General features: G+C 39.7%; 1 protein-coding gene across 2 annotated transcripts in view; it reads left to right on the forward strand.

The window, feature by feature from the left end:
• The window catches only part of LOC117520018 (zinc finger protein 711-like), a 45,120-nt gene extending 27,220 nt beyond the window's left edge, over nucleotides 1–17,900 (forward strand). The window contains exons 2-8 of one of the 2 annotated variants that reach the window (XM_034181313.1): nucleotides 1,554–1,635; nucleotides 1,770–1,855; nucleotides 8,559–9,371; nucleotides 9,452–9,598; nucleotides 9,758–9,928; nucleotides 13,772–13,906; nucleotides 15,144–17,900. In XM_034181313.1, coding sequence (XP_034037204.1) covers nucleotides 1,777–1,855; nucleotides 8,559–9,371; nucleotides 9,452–9,598; nucleotides 9,758–9,928; nucleotides 13,772–13,906; nucleotides 15,144–16,324 — 2,526 coding nt within the window. In that variant the 5' untranslated portion in view covers nucleotides 1,554–1,635; nucleotides 1,770–1,776 and the 3' untranslated portion in view covers nucleotides 16,325–17,900. The remainder of the gene's footprint in view (nucleotides 1–1,553; nucleotides 1,636–1,769; nucleotides 1,856–8,558; nucleotides 9,372–9,451; nucleotides 9,599–9,757; nucleotides 9,929–13,771; nucleotides 13,907–15,143) is intronic. The other variant, XM_034181312.1, reaches the window with a different exon arrangement.
• Nucleotides 17,901–19,770: the final 1,870 nt, after the last annotated feature.

Consider the following 19,770-nt stretch of genomic DNA (forward strand, 5'->3'; position numbering starts at 1 on the left):
TTTGAGTCGCTCTTCTACAGCCCAGCCCTGTGCTTGGGAGTTTATAGTTTATGCATTCTTTCATGAAGATTGAAGAAATTGCATAAAGACTGCGTTTGAACTCTAGAACTGTCTCGGGCACTAGAATGCAAAGCTATTCTGAAAATGCCTCTGGCATAAAGTGCGCACTACAATATTACAATAAATCTGTTCCCTTTTTAAGCGTAGGGGTAAAGTTGGCATTATTTTCAGGTAAGGCTTTTGTTTCATTCATTCTTGTAAAGAGGGTGTATCGTGAAGCCTGCAAGACTGCAACTGGATGGTGCCACAGAAACACTCCTTTTGGAAATCTGTCAATTTAGGCAGCTTAATATAAAGCATCTTTTTAATTGGTAACAAGTGTGTACTCCATGGAAAACTGGTCACATTTGTATTTTATTTTATCTTTTTCCCATTTGGTCTGGGTCGTGGTCCCAGATACACCACACCACAGAACACCTGTAAGTCTGGCCACCCAGAGTGCTCACAATAGTCAGGCAAACTGTACTTTGCAGGCATAACACGCTCAGACCTGGACCAGACTATATGCTATGAGTTCAACCATAATGAACAATGTCATTGTTGCCAATTCTGCTGTGGTAATAAAAGCTTTTAAATGGCTTAAAAATTTGCTTGAGAAACACAGTGCCCTGTCATGAACTTATGTCAAATTCTGACACACTGCCACCTAATTATGACACGTCTGCGAGGCAAACATGTCAGGGTGCATCATGAAAAACCTGTGTCGGGCGTGTCATATATGCTTCTCGCCCTAGGTGGCTTTACTCCTTTACTGTTCATATGCACATTTGTTTATCACACATTAATGTAATTTTGGAAGCCGTTTGCTTTGTTTCATTTGAGAAACTGTCTAAAATTGTTCTAAATTCTTAATCTTCATAACACCCCGTTTACACCGAGTCCACGACCAAGTTGTGATCAAAAAATGGCCTCTCCTCGCCATCGCTCTCAGTGACTCCCACTGGCATTGCAGGCTGGTCACAATGGGGTCTTCATGGTCTGAAAAAAGATCCCTCTTGGCCGCCATCACTCCCCATCAGTCTCCAACAGGTGTGCGAGTGTATTAAATTGTTTAAAACACTCGCACAAATGGTGCAACCAGTTAACAGATACAACGGTCTCATAATCAATCTTGATAAAATGTCATGTCTCAGCTCACTCTCAACTTGACCCTATGAGCTGTAATACACGCTCAATTGACTCTGCGTGTGGTTGCATCAATGATTGCGGATATTGACATATTTTTCACTGACACAATTCAGTCACAATGCAGGCTTGGTGTAAAGGCAAATAACCGATCACAACAGAGACCAGCAAAGACTTGTGAGAATTGACAAAATGTCATGATCTTGTACGTCTTATATAGGTCTCAGTACAGTGTAAACGGGGGCATAAAAGCACTTGACAGGTCTGCAAGCTGATATGGTATTCATTGCATTTTTGCTTATTTATAAAAAAAACAAAATCAGTACACTGTTATGTATATTAATTTTTTTTTTCTTTTTCTTTGTCAGAGGGATTGATTACCTTGATGGAAGGAACGACAAAATATTCCCGGTTATTTTTATACTAGTGGTCTTGTCAACAAATGTGAAGGTATGCTTTCAGTATTGGCCAATTTAACATGAACTGTTGCATTCACTTTTGTTTTAGGTATTCCACAAAACAAGGCTACAACATTGTATATTTAAATTTTCAGTCATTTACATTTTTATTTTTTCTTTCTTGAGTAAAGACATGGACCAAGGTGGAGGGGTGTTGGAGCTACACACACAAGAGCTGAAGATGCCTCATGCTATGATCATGCAAGACTTTGGTGGGTAGTCAGTTCAGTGTCGGTGACATTAAAAAGGGAACCATTGCCATAGAGCAGTGGTTCCCAAACGTTTCAGGTCAAGCACCCCTGTGTACATCCTGACTACAACCTCTGGCAATAATTATGGAATCACCCGCCTCAGAGGATGTTCATTCAGTTGTTTAATTTTGTAGAAAAAAAGCACATCACAGACATGACACAAAACTAAAGTCATTTCAAATGGCAACTTTCTGGCTTTAAGAAACACTATAGGAAATCAGGAAAAATAATTGTGGCAGTCAGTGACGGTTACTTTTTTAGACCAAGCAGAGGAAAAAAATATGGACTCACTCAATTCTGAGGAATAAATTATGGAATCACCCTGTAAATTTTCATCCCCAAAACTAACACCTGCATCAAATCAGATCTGCTCATTAGTCTGCATCTAAAAAGGAGTGATCACACCTTGGAGAGCTGCTGCACCAAGTGGACTGACATGAATCATGGCTCCAACACGAGAGATGTCAATTGAAACAAAGGAGAGGATTATCAAACTCTTAAAAGACGGTAAATCATCACACAATGTTGCAAAAGATGTTGGTTGTTCACAGTCAGCTGTGTCTAAACTCTGGACCAAATACAAACGACATGGGAAGGTTGTTAAAGGCAAACATACTGGTAGACCAAGGAAGACATCAAAGTGTCAAGACAGAAAACTTAAAGCAATATGTCTCAAAAATCGAAAATGCACAACAAAACAAATGAGGAATGAATGGGAGGAAACTGGAGTCAACGTCTGTGACCGAACTGTAAGAAACCACCTAAAGGAAATGGGATTTACATACAGAAAAGCTAAACGAAAGCCATCATTAACACCTAAACAGAAAAAAACAAGGTTACAATGGGCTAAGGAAAAGCAATCGTGGACTGTGGATGACTGGATGAAAGTCATATTCAGTGATGAATCTCGAATCTGCATTGGGCAAGGTGATGATGCTGGAACTTTTGTTTGGTGCCGTTCCAATGAGGTTTATAAAGATGACTGACTGAAGAGAACATGTAAATTTCCACAGTCATTGATGATATGGTGCTGCATGTCAGGTAAAGGCACTGGGGAGATGGCTGTCATTACATCATCAATAAATGCACAAGTTTACGTTGATATTTTGGACACTTTTCTTATCCCATCAATTGAAAGGATGTTTGGGGATGATGAAATCATTTTTCAAGATGATAATGCATCTTGCCATAGAGCAAAAACTGTGAAAACATTCCTTGCAAAAAGACACATAGGGTCATTGTCATGGCCTGCAAATAGTCCAGATCTTAATCCAATTGAAAATCTTTGGTGGAAGTTGAAGAAAATGGTCCATGACAAGGCTCCAACCTCCAAAGCTGATCTGGCAACAGCAGTCAGAGAAAGTTGGAGCCAGATTGATGAAGAGTACTGTTTCATTCATTAAGTTCATGCCTCAGAGACTGCAAGCTGTTATAAAAGCCAGAGGTGGTGCAACAAAATACTAGTGATGTGTTGGAGCGTGCTTTTGTTTTTCATGATTCCATCATTTTTTCCTCAGAATTGAGTGATTCCATATTTTTTTCCCGCTGCTTGGTCTAAAAAAGTAACCATTACTGACTGCCACAATTTTTTTTTCCTGATTTCTTATAGTGTTTCTTAAAGCCAGAAAGTTGCCATTTGAAATGACTTTAGTTTTGTGTCATGTCTGTGATCTGCTTTTTTTTCTACAAAATTAAACAACTGAATGAACATCCTCCGAGGCTGGTGATTCCATAATTTTTGCCAGGGGTTGTAGGTCAGTGCACCCGTTGCCGCCATTGCCCCACCCATAACAATAACCAGTGTTGTGCAAGAATTAGCTCAAAGTTCACATACATTAGAACTCGTAACTTCATGTTCATAGTTCACCACATCAATTTTTAACTAGTTTCAGTTAGTTCATTTTTTTATTTACTGTATTTTCCAGAGTATGTTGCTTTTTGTTTTTGTTTTTTTTAGGCCTGCGACTTATACTCCGGTGCGACTTATATACCGAAAATTCACAAGTTTATTAAAGGAGACCTGCATTGGAATAAATATGGTCAGATTTCAGAAAAGAAATAGCTGATATGTATTTATAAGACCCTTGTGAATGCAGTAAAGTAAATCTGTAAGCCCAAATTTGTAATTCAGTGGAGAAATACTCATTTAAAAATGACAAATTTGCAGCTAACATTTAGCCCTCTGTGAAAACAGTTTGTATATCCGGATCATTTCCATGACGTCGGTGACAAGACGACGCGTTCCCGCCTTCAGTCCGATCCCGCATTGAAATTGATTTTATCTCTTAGTAATGTTACTGTTATACACATCCTGGTTTCAACATCCAAAAGTAAGCTGCAATGAATGTGAGATACAGCTCTGCTTGCTCAGATCCGGGAATCAGATCAGCAGCGGCATCGACAGCGGGCGACATTATTTCCCGACGCCTCGCTCTCACTGCCCCCGATACGCTTACCGAGTGCATGCGCTCGTTAAATTCCGCCGCGGCACTCACACCCCTGTGTCTGCTGTGCAGCCAGCACCACCTCTCTGTCTACTGAATGGAGATGCAGCCAACTTGGCACAAGTCCAGAGACTACGCTCGCCGTTTTAATGCAGTGTGCGCAGTGACACCTGTTGCTCGCAAGGACAGACTTCTTGCTGCAAAATCCGCAGCGCCACATGTCTCGGTAATCGAAACTGCAGAGCTCCGTGGCCGCTGAGAGAGGTTTATATATTTTTAATGACTTGAATTCTTTGCGGGTCTCGCCTCCGTAGCCCGCGACGGTACACCGGAGGTGAAAGACAGTAGATTTTCAATGCGACACCACTTAATCAAACGGGCGTATGAAAAAGTCCACAAAAATAATTTTCAAGCACAAATAAAAGAAATGTGTACTCACCAAGTGTACCGCAAGACAATATGAAGTTTTAAAAAGTAGATCCTTCCGTATAAGACAAGAAAAAGGTGCAGATGCAAACTGACATAAATCCACAAATTACAGTTGGCACGCGCAATGCACGCTGGGAGAGGGTCTTGTCCCTGACGTCTCGGCAGCGTCCATGATGAGAGGGACAATTTGCGGAGGGCTAAATGTTAGCTGTAAATTTGTCATTTTCAAATGAGGTTTTCTCTGTTGAATGACAGATCTGGGCTTGCAGATTTACTTTACTACATTCAGAAGGATCTTATGTGTAAATATGTCATTTTTTGGTATGCAGGTCTATTTTAATAACAGTAATTGTAATGACTATTTATATAGAACTTTCCCAAGAATCCGAGCACTAAACAAAGTTGTTGTTGTCCATTCGGCTTCTCCCGTTTTTTTATTCGGGGTTACCACAGCGAATACAGCCAGATTCACATTGGTATTTGGCACAAGTTTTATGCTGGATGCCCTTCCTGACGCAACTCCAGTGTCACCTGGAGAAACACACACAGCCGCTGGAGTTCCGAAGAGGTCTCCCATCTAAGTACTAACCAGATCCTGCACTCCTTAGCTTCTGAGATCTGACAGGATCAGGCTTACACAGAGCAAACCAGCTGCAAAGCACTAAACAAAGTAAACCCAATAATAAAAAAAATAAATGCCAGTTAAAAACAATGCACAACAACAATGCAAAAAATCCCAAACTAAAGAGCTCATAACACAGAAAAAGGTGTGATCTATAGTCCACTGCACAGTATATGTTTTTTCCTCTTCAATAGGCATTTTTTGACAGTTGCAACTTGTACTCTGGGAAAATGCAGTATTTATTTATTTATTTTAAAAGTGAGAATGAATAATTCTGAGATTATATTTTTCAATAGAACCAGAAGCCTGTACCATTTCTAACTGTTGTGGATATTTATACACAGTTATGTATTGCAGGTTACTAATGGAAGTAAAAAAAAAAAATAAAGCAGTTTTCTTTGTTTTCACATATGCATGCATATGTTCATCAACTCAAGTAGGCAACTACTACTCACCTATCAAAAAATGCATAATGCCTTTCAAATAAAAGCAATAACTGATTACACATATTCTGCCAAAGTAGTAGTTCTGACAGGTGCCTCGTACCATGGTGTGAACGTAAGGACCAAAAGTAGGTCCTACAGAAAGATGTGGTCTCAGCCTAGATTAAATTGAACCATGGTCTTTTGTGTTTGCAGTGTGGAAACACTTTTTGAATAGTTCATACCTTTGGACAAATTACACGAAAGAGGCGTGCGATTGTCACCCATTAAACGGTAGAAGAAGAAAAGAAATGGTTAATAATTTAATTAATTTCTTCGATTAAAGCAGGTGCCCTGCAATAGACCACGGTGTACCCCGCCTTTTGCCATGTGAGTGCTGTGATGGGTTCCAGCTTCCCCATGACCCTTGGAATAAGCGAGTATAGAAAATGAATGCTTGAATGATTAAAGCACAGTGACTGCACCAGTCTACTTCTTTTCTCCTTGTTAAAGATAAACCATCCATCTTGTGTGTTGCTGCAGCAGCTGAAAATGTTTCCTTTTTGGCAGCAAGTGCTATGAAATTGCTTATTGCTCGGTCCAAATACAGAATGTTTGATATTTAGAGGTGCTGTCCAGCAACAGCAATATAAGACAGAAAAAAACAAAAAATGTTGAGCACGTTGACTGGAATTAATCTAAATATATGGAGGTTCATAGCAGACAAATGCAAATAATGATCATTTGTCCAAAATATGCTCCCTAATTTACTCTGCTCTCAGTGTGATAAGGTAATGATCTGATGATGCTGTGATATATGGATAGAAGTGAAAAAAATAAGAGTTTTACATAAAAATACTAAAGTTCTGTAGAAATTGCAATCCATATTACAGTTAGTTCTTATTTTGTTTTTTGTTTTTATTTAAGTCCTGGCCTCCCATCTGTAACAGGTAGGGATGTTGCATTCCATTAATACACTTTACAACAGATTATTGAATACAATAGTAAATATTATTTGGGATCTCTTTCAGTGGGCCCCAATTTGTTACAAGTATGAGCAGATGAGCCTTGAAGTAGAAAAAGTTGAGAACCCCTGACATAGATGATGTCAGGGGTTATGTCATGAAAAGTTAATTTGACCAACTGCAACATAACAGTGTGAAACCCAACTACCTGGACCAAATGTACAGAAACATGAACAATCCACCATTACAAATTTTGTATTATGCAACCCCATGGGTACACGCATCACAGTTTGGGAAACCCAGCCATAGAGCAAGAGCATATATCAAGTGGTGCACAGTAATGGGAAGAAAAAGGTTGGTCCTCCTTCTTTGCAGGAGTCCTGGTGGAGAGATTGCGGCAAACTTCTGAGGGACTTTGCGTAGCCTTTTGTACTGAGTAACTGCCACTGCCAGATTGGTTTGAATTTATAAACTATTTTTATGCATTTTCTCTTATGTAATACAGCTGTTGTGATCATTTAATCACCACTCTCCCATAATTATTATTATTTTATTTTTTTTACAGTTCAAGTGTTTTATTTTCAGATATTATGTAAAACATTGGACACCTTGTTTTCATAAGGACCACAGGCAAAGGTTCCATGTTTTCATTGCTCATTAAGCTCTTTTTTATTTTTTAAATGGAAAGCTGTCTTTTTTTGCTGAACCAAAAACAATCCAATCTGTATCTTAAAAAATCCGTATCTGCTCTGAACTGTGACAGCCATAGCCGTTATCCATTTTTATAGCTGGTTGGACTCATTTTTACAACTAGAGATGTTTATAATTGACATTTTTCTGGTTTGCACTTCTGCAAGTTTCTCTTTAAAAGAAACATTTTCTTTATTTGTTGAAGAAAAAGTATAAACTTCGAAATAAGCTTTCATATTTATACAAAATTGACATTTAATTCAATAGAAACAGCTGTGTTTGCATGTAGAAGAGTATTTGTGTGGTGTTTGCAGTAGATTACATATTTTATTACAGGGGTATATACCAATTGGAAGATAATTTTGAAGATGTTGCGCCTGATAAATGTAACTGAAATCTACATCATATGCAGCTCTGTGTGCAGTACAGGGAAAGACAGTTATGTAAAGCACAACCTAATTATTGCAGCTAAAGAACCCAGTCAAAGCAAATAATTAAAAATGTCAGAGTTCATTAATCTAATACAGTTTCTTGAAAAGGAACAGGTGACGCAACTGCAGAGTGACTCCGGACATTTCTGCTGAACTTAGTATGTGGTCTCAATACTTACATTTTATTTTATGGTTGCAGTGAGCAGTTACTGACATCAATCAATCAATCAATTTTTTTATATAGCGCCAAATCACAACAAACAGTTGCCCCAAGGCGCTTTATATTGTAAGGCAAGGCCATACAATAATTATGTAAAACCCCAACGGTCAAAACGACCCCCTGTGAGCATAATAAATAAAATGTCAAAAGGCTTTATTGAAAATGTGATTCTCAAAAATTCAAGCTGTTTTGTCTGACAGCAGCAAAATTGCATATTCAGTACCAGCTAATGTGATCAGTTAATAAATAATTGGCAGTGACGTTTATTGTTATTTTGGCATTGTCCCTGTATACCAATGGTAAGAAGCTGAAACACCTGTTTGATCCTGTCACATGCTGCTATGTCTTCTTTACCGTAGTCTTTGTGTAAATCTGTGGGCTGTAGCTTGTGATTCTGTTTTTGAAAGCTCACCTTTGTTTTGTCCTCTTCCTTGTTTGCAGTTGCAGGTATGGGAGGTCTAGCTCACATTGATGGGGAGCACATTGTGGTCTCTGTACCTGAGGGGATGCTTCTCTCTGATGTGATGACGGACGAGGGCATCCTCCTGGAGCACGGGCTTGAGGTGGAAGGCCTGGAGACTCATGTCGTTGAAGGATTGGAAACTGAAGTAGTGGAAAGCTTACATGCTGATGTAGAGGACTTGGAGGCAGAAGTGGTTGAAGGGTTGCAGACACAGGTGGTAGAGCTAGAGGCTCAGGTGGTTGAGGGCCTGGAGGGTGAAGTCGAAGTAGAGGGGCTGGAAACTGAAGTGGATGTTGAGGGCCTGGAAGCTCATGTTGTTGAGGGCCTTGAGGAGGAAGTGGAAGTGGAGGGTTTGGAAGCAGAGGTGGTTGAAGGTCTTGAGGTGGATGTGGAAAGTCTACAGTCTCAAGGAGTAGAGAGCCACGACATGAGCAGTGAAGACATGGTGACCTCAGAACATAGTGTAATCATGCCTGAGAATATTCTGGGCACAGAGGTTGCAATAGAGGAAGCTCTAGACTCACATCACCACCATGTCCTAACCTCAGACCTCATCCAGGACACAAATCACCACCATGATGAGATGCCAGACCAAGTGTTTGTAGCTGAACTGCTTTCTGAGCACCCGGACAACACCCTAGATCACCAACTTGTTGCAGAAGGGTTGATGGTTGCAGAGGAAAATCCCGAGACCATTATCCATCAGCAACTGCCAACTGAAGCTGTTCCCCTGCAGACAGATGAAGAGGATGATGCTAGAAGTAGCTCTGAAGATTACCTCATGATCTCATGTGAGTAAGACAGCTCCTCAAATTTTTAATCATTAGTAGTTTGCAGTTTTGGATAACCTATGGTATATCTGTCAATGTAGTGGATGAAGTGGGAGAAAAGCTGGATATAGGAGACACTCCCCTTGAAATCAGTACAGAGGTAATGGAGGATAAAGAATCCAAAGATGACGATTGTTCGGAGGTCATCAAAGTCTACATTTTTAAAGCTGAAGCAGATGATGATTTAGGCAAGTGACTTTTAGTCTAAGTCATTATTCATCTGCTGACAGTGTATAAGTACTGTTGATAACGTTGGAAAAAAAAATTATATATCCTTCTGTGTTCTGGGGCATGTGAAGGATTTATTTATTTATTTATTTTTATTTATTTTTTTTACCCATTTTCAGGTGGAACAGAGGTTATAACTGAGGATGATTATCAGAATGGCCATCCTGATCTTGAGGCTGCATCATCAGGCAGACTGGGAGTTGGCCGTGACAAGATGGTCTACATGGCTGTCAAAAACCATCCTAAGGAAGAAGAAGAACAGGAGGATGACAGCGATGATGAGGACATTAGTATGTATTTTGGTTTACCTCCCTTATCAAAATTTTTTGGTTTGTTTTGTTGTGTAGACTCAGTTTATTTTGGCTTTAAATTGGTAGAAAGATTTTAGTTCAACAGGTAGAGATAGTAAACACAGTTAAAGACCTTGTGCAGCAGACATCTTTGGTGGGCAAAAACTGTTTTGGTTGATATGATGAGTAAATCATTAATCCTGTTCTTCTATGTTCTCTAATTTTGAGCCTTCTAGATTGAGAGACACGGTAGTTTCATGATTATATGTCCACAGGATTCCAGTGTGTGCGTGCATTCTGTACACACAGGTGGAAGCAAAAACTCATTCAAGCCATATCCTTCACATGTGATTGTTTTGTTCTTGGTGTATAGTGTGTTGACAGATTAGTTAGGAGTTCTAACATCAGGCTGCTGATTATTGAGTACAAGCCCACAGCTTGTTAAAGGACTGCACATTAGGCATTCTTGTCTGGTTCAGTTCTGGTCTATTGCATATTGAGTTTGGTGCATTTAACATCTGCCCATTTCAGATTGGATTTTATACGACTTTGTCTACTTTCAGACAGGGTCTTACTTTTTTATCAGTGCCTGTGTGCAGTTCCAGGTCGAGCTAAAATCTCTCTGGTTCAGTTCCAAACTTTGATTTGTGGCATCTATTGTTCCTTGGCCTCACCATCTAGGTGTTCAGCATATTTAAGAAAGTGCAGATCTGTGCTTGTGCTTTGTGTTCCTGCACTGATAGGCCTGTTTGTGCATTGAGTAGAGATGAGGTCTCATTTTCCAGTCAACATGGTGGCTTCATCAGTGACTCCACTGGGTCTGTAGTGCCTTCAAAAAGCATTCCCCCCTTTGGGCTTTTACATGTTGTTTGTATCTATATAATATGTTCGATGTCGCTGACATTAATGAGCGAAGCTCTTCACTATCTGTATATATATCATCAAAGATTTTTTTTGTGCCATTTCTAGTCTGTGGCTTTGGCTGCCATTGAGCGAGCTCGCAAGAATTTTTGTGCCATTTCCGGTTTGTGGCTTCGTCTACCATGGGCAGATTTTTTGTGCCATTTCTGTTTTTTGGCTTTGTTTACCATTGGGGGAGGTGATGGTCTAGTGATTAAGGCATTGGGCTTGAGACCAGAAGATCCTCGGTTCAAATCCCAGCCTGACTGGAAAAATCACTAAAGGCCCTTGGGCAAGGTCTTTAATCCCCTATTGCTCCCGGTGTGTAGTGAGCGCCTTGTATGGCAGCACCCTCACATCGGGGTGAATGTGAGGCATTATTTGTAAAGCCCTTTGAGCGTCTGATGCAGATGGAAAAGTGCTATATAAATGCAGTCCATTTGCCATTGAGCATTTCTTCATACCAAAAATTTAATTTTTTTTCAATGAATGTCTAAAACATGATCTAAATAAAATTAAATCTACAACCCCAATTCCAATGAAGTTGGGACATTGGATACAATGATTTGCAAATCCTCTTCAACCTATATTCAATTGAAAATATGACAAAGACAAGATATTTAATGTTCAAACTGATATACTTTGTTTTTGTGCAAATATTTGCTCATTTTGAAATGGATGCCTGTAACATGTTTCAAAAAAGCTGGTTAGCGTCACTTTATGTATGATTACTGGAAAGAATACATGCCTCATAACTTTTAATGTCCACAACAAAATAAACCATTAGGAGAACCACCGCGCAGTCCCCAAAAATATGATTTAATAAACAAACGAAGACAGATGTTCTTGCTGCTGCTGCTGCTGCTTCTGCTTCTGCTGCTTCTTCTTTTGAGTTTATTGGCGCACTGCAACCCAACACGGTGCATTACCGCCACCTACTGCGGCAGAGGTGTTTGTGAACCAAGACTTTGTTCAAAAAGTGGCACATTTTTCGTTCAAAAAATATGTTCGTGAACCTATTTGTTCATAAAAGAGCTGTTGTAAAACAGAGGTTCCACTATAATTCACTTCTACATCCATTTGGTGTTTGATAAATTGGGATACCTACAAGAGCGTTCACTTCAGCTGAGACTTTATATTTTTTAATGATTGATTTAACTAAATTCTGGATGTTCCATTACTTGCAAATGTTCTTCTGTCTATTGTTTAATTTGTCTGAAGAGAAAGTGCTGCCAAAGTGACAGTTGTTATATTAAAGAGGGTGAAGAATCCAATATGTATTTTACATTCTAATATAATTTGGATGATGTTGCTGCAAATTTGAACTTCAACATTGAGGTATTTATTTTGCATAAAGATGCCTGAAATTTGACTTTGATGTCATAAAACGGTCAATTTAATCAATTTCAATTTATTAATTTATATAACGCCATCTCACAACATAGTCGCCCCAAGGCGCTTCACATAACACACAATTTATGGCAACACAAAGTAATTTAAAATTAAAAGGGCACAATAAAAAGGTAAAACACCGTAGAATAAAAAGAAATTACAAAGCAAACATAAAACAGAATAGATTAATGATAAGGCAGTCTAAAAAAGTGAGTCTTCAGTCTTGATTTAAAAGTCTCCACCGTGTCAGACTGCCTAATAACTGCAGGTAGATCGTTCCAAAGAGTAGGGCCACGGTAGGAGAAGGGTCTATACCCCACAGACTTTTTATTCACCCTTGGAACACACAAAAGCCCTGCGAACACAAGGGCCGCGCAGGTACGTAGGGCTTAACCAAGTCTGCCAGGTAGGAAAGAGCTGGTCCATAAACAATTTTATAGACCAGCAACAGGACTTTAAAATCCAATCTGGCAGAAACCGGAAGCCAATGAAGATGCCAGAATGGGTGTAATGTGGTCAAACTTTCTACTTTGTGTCAAAAGTCTGGCAGCAGCATTCTGCACTAATTGAAGACCCTGAATGCTAGACTGCGGCAGACCAGAAAATAAAGCATTACAGTAATCCAATCTGGAAGAAATAAATGCATGTATCAAAGTCTCGGCATCAGCCATAGACAGGATGGGACGAATCTTCACTATGTTTCGCAGATGGAAGAAGGCAGTCCTCATAATATCTCTAATGTGGGGGCCGAAGGATAACATATGATCAAAAAGTACCCCAAGATTTCTCACGTCCGTATGATGTATAACACACGAACCCAAATTAAGTGCCAACAGGTCAAATTGATGCCGATGTCTGGCTGGACCAAGAACCATCATTTCAGTCTTATCAGAATTTAAGAGTAGGAAGTTACTGGACAACCAGCTTCTCACAGATACAAGGCAATCTTCTAAAGATTTTATATGGGTAAGATTACCAGCAGTTATCAGCATGTACAACTGAGTAACATCAGCGTAGCAATGAAAGGCAATCCCGTAATGCCGCAGAATATGCCCAAGGGGCGCTGTATAAAGTGAAAAAAGCAAGGGGCCTAACACAGACCCATGTGGAACCTCAAATTTCATTTCACCAAGGCCAGAGGTAGTGTTATTATACACAACACAATAAGAACGACTGGACAAGTATGACGTTAACCAAGCAAGGACACTTCCATAATCCCAAAGTAATTTTTCAGCCTATCAAGTGAAACACAATGATCCACAGTATCAAACACAGCACTAAGATTAAAAGCACTAAAACCATTGTGGTGTATGAATCCATTGCATGCAGAAAATCATTCACCACAGTAAACATAACCTTGTGAAAGCCAAACACAAGGGGCATCTGAGATGATTTGATGATTTAAATGACTCCCTGCATCAAGACAGTTACTCAATTTTTGCATTTTATGACCTGAAAGTGGCTCACATTTATTTTTTAAATGAGTATTGTTGCCATGTTTTGCATTGCTAGCAACCAATCTGCTGATATGATTTGAAATAATGCCTATAGGTAACTGCGTAGATGCAGTGAAGAATGGAACATCTACACAGTTTTTGCAAATTCAGGAGGGGCTGAACACCAACCGTGCGCTCAAAGCCAAGGCCAAGAAGAAGAAGAAAGGAGAAACTCGACAGTGTCAGACTGGTATGAAGACATTAAAATTCCAGTGGGCTATTGGATAATGTGATTGACATAAAGAAAACAAGCATCTTTTGTTGTACCAGACATTTACATATAATAATTTGTGAATTAACACTAAACTATTTTGGGCCTCTATCTTGAGCTCTATCTAGCATACAGTCTAATGTGCACAGTGCACCTTCATATGGGTTTCGTCAAACTCATCTTTGCTGTTATCATGCGGCGTGATCTGAGTGCAGAGTCGGGTGCAAAGTGGTTGCATTTAGTCATGTAATTTTTATTATCAGTATCATCAGAAAGTATATTGATACTTAGATGAAGAACTTGGCAGTGTGTTAAGAGTTCTGTGTGTCGAGTTTCAAACTGTGTGAGCAGGAGTAGCAGTCATTCATGCAGTTGCTTGAGGTGAAGCATTGCAACACATCCTCAATCTCTTCCACTTCACACTATGTGCACTGTCTTGATGCTCCCTGCCAGCAAACTGTGAGAGGAAGGAAACCACACACACACACACGACTGTTTATTTGTATTTGCTTTTTTGTCCTTGGCTGACAGCTGAAGGAGTATTGTCACAATCTTGTCTGTCCTCCTGTTTCTGTCCATGTGATAAATATGTCTGTTGAATAGGAAAGTGGACGTTCATTGTTTTGTTGTTGTTGTTTTGTTGTTTTGGAGTAGGATGGATCAGAGGCTGATTGATGATTGCTGGCCTTGACCTGCATTCTATGAGAAAATATGTTGCTATTCATTCACTAATCGTGTTGTACTTGACATCAGCCAAGGGACTCTAAATGCTTACGCACATTCATTTTAGTTGTAAGTTCAGTTTCACTATATCTGCACCCCCTATATATACAAGTGGAGTGTATGTACATGGTGAACCCACCAATGTAAGGTGTGTCTGAATATTGTGCTGTATAAATGACAAAAACTCTGCGTGCAACTTTTGAGCAGGTTTTTATTGGTCTATGGTACAGTTGTTTTGTTTTTCTATTTCCTTGTTAGTGCACTGGCGCTGCACCCAACAGCAACTTACCCCAGGACTGATACACTGTGGGCACACTGATGAGTGTAATATTTCGAGTTATTTGCACAAGATAGGCTCTATGCGTTAAAAAAGCAATTGTCTCATTGGAAAGTAATGATGATATGTGCTCCTTTGCGCCATGTGTAAGATGGGGCCCTTGGCATTTATGCCTGCTGTTCAGAATTTAACATTGCATATACATTTGCTTTCCAGCTGTTATTATTGGACCAGATGGGATGCCTTTGACTGTCTATCCCTGCCACATCTGTGGAAAGAAGTTTCGCTCACGAGGTTTCCTGAAATGCCATATGAAGAACCATCCTGACCACCTGCTGAAGAAAAAGTATCAGTGTACAGACTGCGACTTCACCACCAACAAGAAGATCAGTTTCCACAACCACCTGGAGAGTCACAAGCTACTGAGTCACAACAGTGAGCGATCTCCTGAATACACAGAGTATGCACGACGCTACCACGAGTCCAGTCCCCTGGGATCGGACAAGCTCATTGTCAAGGACCGGGAGCCCAAGCTTCATCACTGCAAGTACTGTGATTATGAAACAGCTGAACAGGGCCTGCTCAACCGCCACCTGCTGGCTGTGCACAGTAAGAACTTTGCGCATGTGTGTGTAGAGTGTGCCAAAGGCTTCCGTCATCCATCAGAGCTGAAGAAGCACATGAGAACCCACACAGGTGAGAAGCCTTACCACTGCCCCCACTGCGATTTTCGTTGTGCAGATCAATCCAACCTAAAAACTCACATCAAAAGCAAGCACGGTGCAGATTTGCCTTTCAAGTGCAGCCATTGCCCACAGGCCTATGCTGATGCACGGGAACTCCAGCGTCATATAGAAATAGTGCAAGGCCACAAGACCCATCAGTGCCCACACTGTGAGCACAAGAGCACCAATTCCAGTGACCTGAAACGACACATAATCTCAGTTCACACCAAGGACTTTCCCCATCAGTGTGATGTGTGTGAGAAAGGATTTCACAGGCCTTCAGAATTAAAGAAACACGCAGAGACGCACAAGGGCAACAGGGTGCACCAGTGCAGGCATTGTAACTTCAACGCTCCTGACACCTTCACTTTGAGTCGTCATATCCTGTCCTTGCACACAAAGGACTTGCCTTTCAAGTGCAAGCGCTGCCGACGAGGCTTCCGTCAGCCCGCTGAGCTGAAGAAACACATGAAGACGCACAGCGGTAGAAAGGTTTATCAGTGCCAGTATTGTGAGTATAACAGTACAGACGCTTCTGGCTTCAAACGCCATGTCATCTCCATTCACACCAAGGACTACCCCCACCGCTGCGACTACTGCACCAAGGGCTTTAGGAGGCCCTCAGAGAAGAGTCAGCACATAGCCAGGCATCACAAAGACATGTTAATGTAATATCATCGCTCACGCTAACATGCTCCTCTTTTCTGCGAGAATCTTTCACAAGCCCAGAGGTGATTTTTAGTGTATTAACAAGGAATGGCAGATGTAGGCTGTTAATGACAACTCTAATTTCCATTCGGTGTTGGAAGCGGGCATAAACCTCTTCCCCTATGGGTAATGCAAACATGTTTTTAGATGTGGGTGGGGGAATTCAGAAACGGACTGTGTACAGTGAGTGGGACAGCTCAAAATTGTGTTTTGTTTTGTTGCAGAAAATAACATATATGAACATATATTCAGGGTTTCAAAAGTCTATATTTTTATACCCACCAGCTGTAATGCTGCAAGATTATGACTGTCCTGCAATACAGAAAGCAGTGCTTTGTGAACGTCATGTCAGATCTTCAGATTTTGTCAGAATGAGTACGGGAAAGATTCAACTTTTATTGTACGTACTTGTATCTCATTTCCTTATTAATCAGCTTTTACTCAAAAAAAAAAAAAGAAAAAAAAACATGATTCATTGCCCTCATGTCTTTAAGGGTGGGGTTCATTCACAAGATGGTTTGTTTACACACATTGCACATTTTGCCATATTTCATCTTCCATCACATTTGGGTTTTATTCATAGCCTCAACACTCATAATGTCATATTAATTACATTCTATGTAACACGGGATATATTCTGTCTCTGTAATAGAATTTGAATTTTCCTGCCCAAATCAGCAGTTAACAAAAAAAGAAGAAAAGGATGCAGTTGATGTTTTAGTAAAATATCCATTTAGTATACATTTCTGGCACAGAAATCAAATATTCCAGCTATGATGACGCCAATGTTTGTTTTTTAAAAAATGTATTGTATGAACTTGACGGGGTTGACTTCACCTTTCCTCACACCTGAAGTGGTTGTAATCAGACTACAAATGCAAGTTGTGCATGTTATATGTTCCAAATGGCACAGATGTGCTCGCACAGTTAACCGTTTAATTGCAATCATGCATTCATCCCCTTACGCACTGACGAACACAGCTAATCAGAAAATAAGTGAATTTTTTAAGTCTCAAACATGCTATATCGATTCCTCCTATCTTCAAGAACTTGTGTGTTTGAGTCAGTAGAAAGCACTTTAATAAGTTTTATATTTTAATCAAAATGACTTGTAGGAGAAGTAAATATATGTGTATGTATATATATATATATTCCTCCTGTGTTTAACTGCTGGAGGATTATATAAACTATTGCAGAGCTTTGTGAGTGGACAAAGGTTGTTTTTGCGTGTTTTCTCTGAGCAAGTGGGCACGAACTATTACTACATCAAAACAGACTTGTCATTGAAATTGGGTGGTGAAGCCGTTCATTGTTTTGTTATATGGAAACGTGATTGGGTTTTGTGTTTTGCTTGTGCTGCTCACTGACAAGTTCCCAGACCCTTGTTCTACAGTTCTAAATAACCTAATCCCAAGCCGTGGGATTATACCTTTGAACTCAGTGGTCATCATATTGGCATTAGTCATTTTAAAAGTATTCACATATGCTGTCTCCATGAAAGTAATTGTGGTATATATTAAAATTTCCTGCATTTCATGTACATTAGTCTATTTTTTTTTCAGTCTGATTGGTGTATAAAGTACTTGTGGGAGGGGGGGGCAAAATAAATCTTTTTCCACTTAATACCTGTTTTATACCATAATATAGAATGGATTAAGTTTAAATGCCATTTTAAAGAACAAATCAAGAATTTTATACAAGTCAGGTCTATTAATTTCCTGAGTCAAAGTTCTGTGTGTGAGAGAGGAGGGAGCTATTTTGAGGTGGTAGGGATTTATATGCTTTATGCCATGAGAAGCGGTGCTGTACAACAGTCCATTTAATTTCAAGAGTTTGTGACCTTGGGAGGTTAAACTTGCTGAAGTACTTAAATGATAGTAGCTGTGAATTTTTCTTTGTCATTTCTTTCTGTGTTTTTCTGAACAGCGAACTAATCTTCTGAATCAACAACATATATATATATATATATATATATGTATATATATATAATTTCTACAAAATAAAAATACAATTTTCATATGTAATCCATTGAGAAAACTAATAGACATTTCAAAAAGGAAAAAAAATGTAGTGCTTTGAAATAAGAACATGTGTGTCCTTGTAGTGTGGCAGTACCGATAACTCCTCATGGTGCCCCTGGTACCTAAGTAAAAAATGATGACATTTTACGGTGCATCTGAAAAGTATTTAAAACACTTAGAAACATGGTGTCTAACCAGATCCTTACTCTGGATGGCATTACCCTGACCTCTAGTAATACTGTGAGAAATCTTGGAGTCATTTTTGATCAGGATATGTCATTCAAAGCGTATATTAAACAAATATGTAGGACTGCTTTTTTGCATTTACGCAATATCTCTAAAATCAGAAAGGTCTTGTCTCAGAGTGATGCTGAAAAACTAATTCATGCATTTATTTCCTCTAGGCTGGACTATTGTAATTCATTATTATCAGGTTGTCCTAAAAGTTCCCTAAAAAGCCTTCAGTTAATTCAAAATGCTGCAGCTAGAGTACTGACGGGGACTAGAAGGAGAGAGCATATCTCACCCATATTGGCCTCTCTTCATTGGCTTCCTGTTAATTCTAGAATAGAATTTAAAATTCTTCTTCTTACTTATAAGGTTTTGAATAATCAGGTCCCATCTTATCTTAGGGACCTCGTAGTACCATATCACCCCAATAGAGCGCTTCGCTCTCAGACTGCAGGCTTACTTGTAGTTCCTAGGGTTTGTAAGAGTAGAATGGGAGGCAGAGCCTTCAGCTTTCAGGCTCCTCTCCTGTGGAACCAGCTCCCAATTCAGATCAGGGAGACAGACACCCTCTCTACTTTTAAGATTAGGCTTAAAACTTTCCTTTTTGCTAAAGCTTATAGTTAGGGCTGGATCAGGTGACCCTGAACCATCCCTTAGTTATGCTGCTATAGACGTAGACTGCTGGGGGGTTCCCATGATGCACTGTTTCTTTCTCTTTTGCTCTGTATGCACCACTCTGCATTTAATCATTAGTGATTGATCTCTGCTCCCCTCCACAGCATGTCTTTTTCCTGGTTCTCTCCCTCAGCCCCAACCAGTCCCAGCAGAAGACTGCCCCTCCCTGAGCCTGGTTCTGCTGGAGGTTTCTTCCTGTTAAAAGGGAGTTTTTCCTTCCCACTGTAGCCAAGTGCTTGCTCACAGGGGGTCGTTTTGACCGTTGGGGTTTTACATAATTATTGTATGGCCTTGCCTTACAATATAAAGCGCCTTGGGGCAACTGTTTGTTGTGATTTGGCGCTATATAAAAAAATTGATTGAAAATTGATTGACTTCACTTCTTCCACATTTTGTGTTACAGCCTTATTCCAAAATGGATGAAGTTTTTTTTCTTCAAAATTCTACATGCCATTATGACAATATGAAAAAAGTTTTTTTTTT

Source organism: Thalassophryne amazonica, chromosome 11 (assembly GCF_902500255.1).
Source record: "Thalassophryne amazonica chromosome 11, fThaAma1.1, whole genome shotgun sequence".
NCBI classification, from domain to species: Eukaryota; Metazoa; Chordata; class Actinopteri; order Batrachoidiformes; family Batrachoididae; genus Thalassophryne; species Thalassophryne amazonica.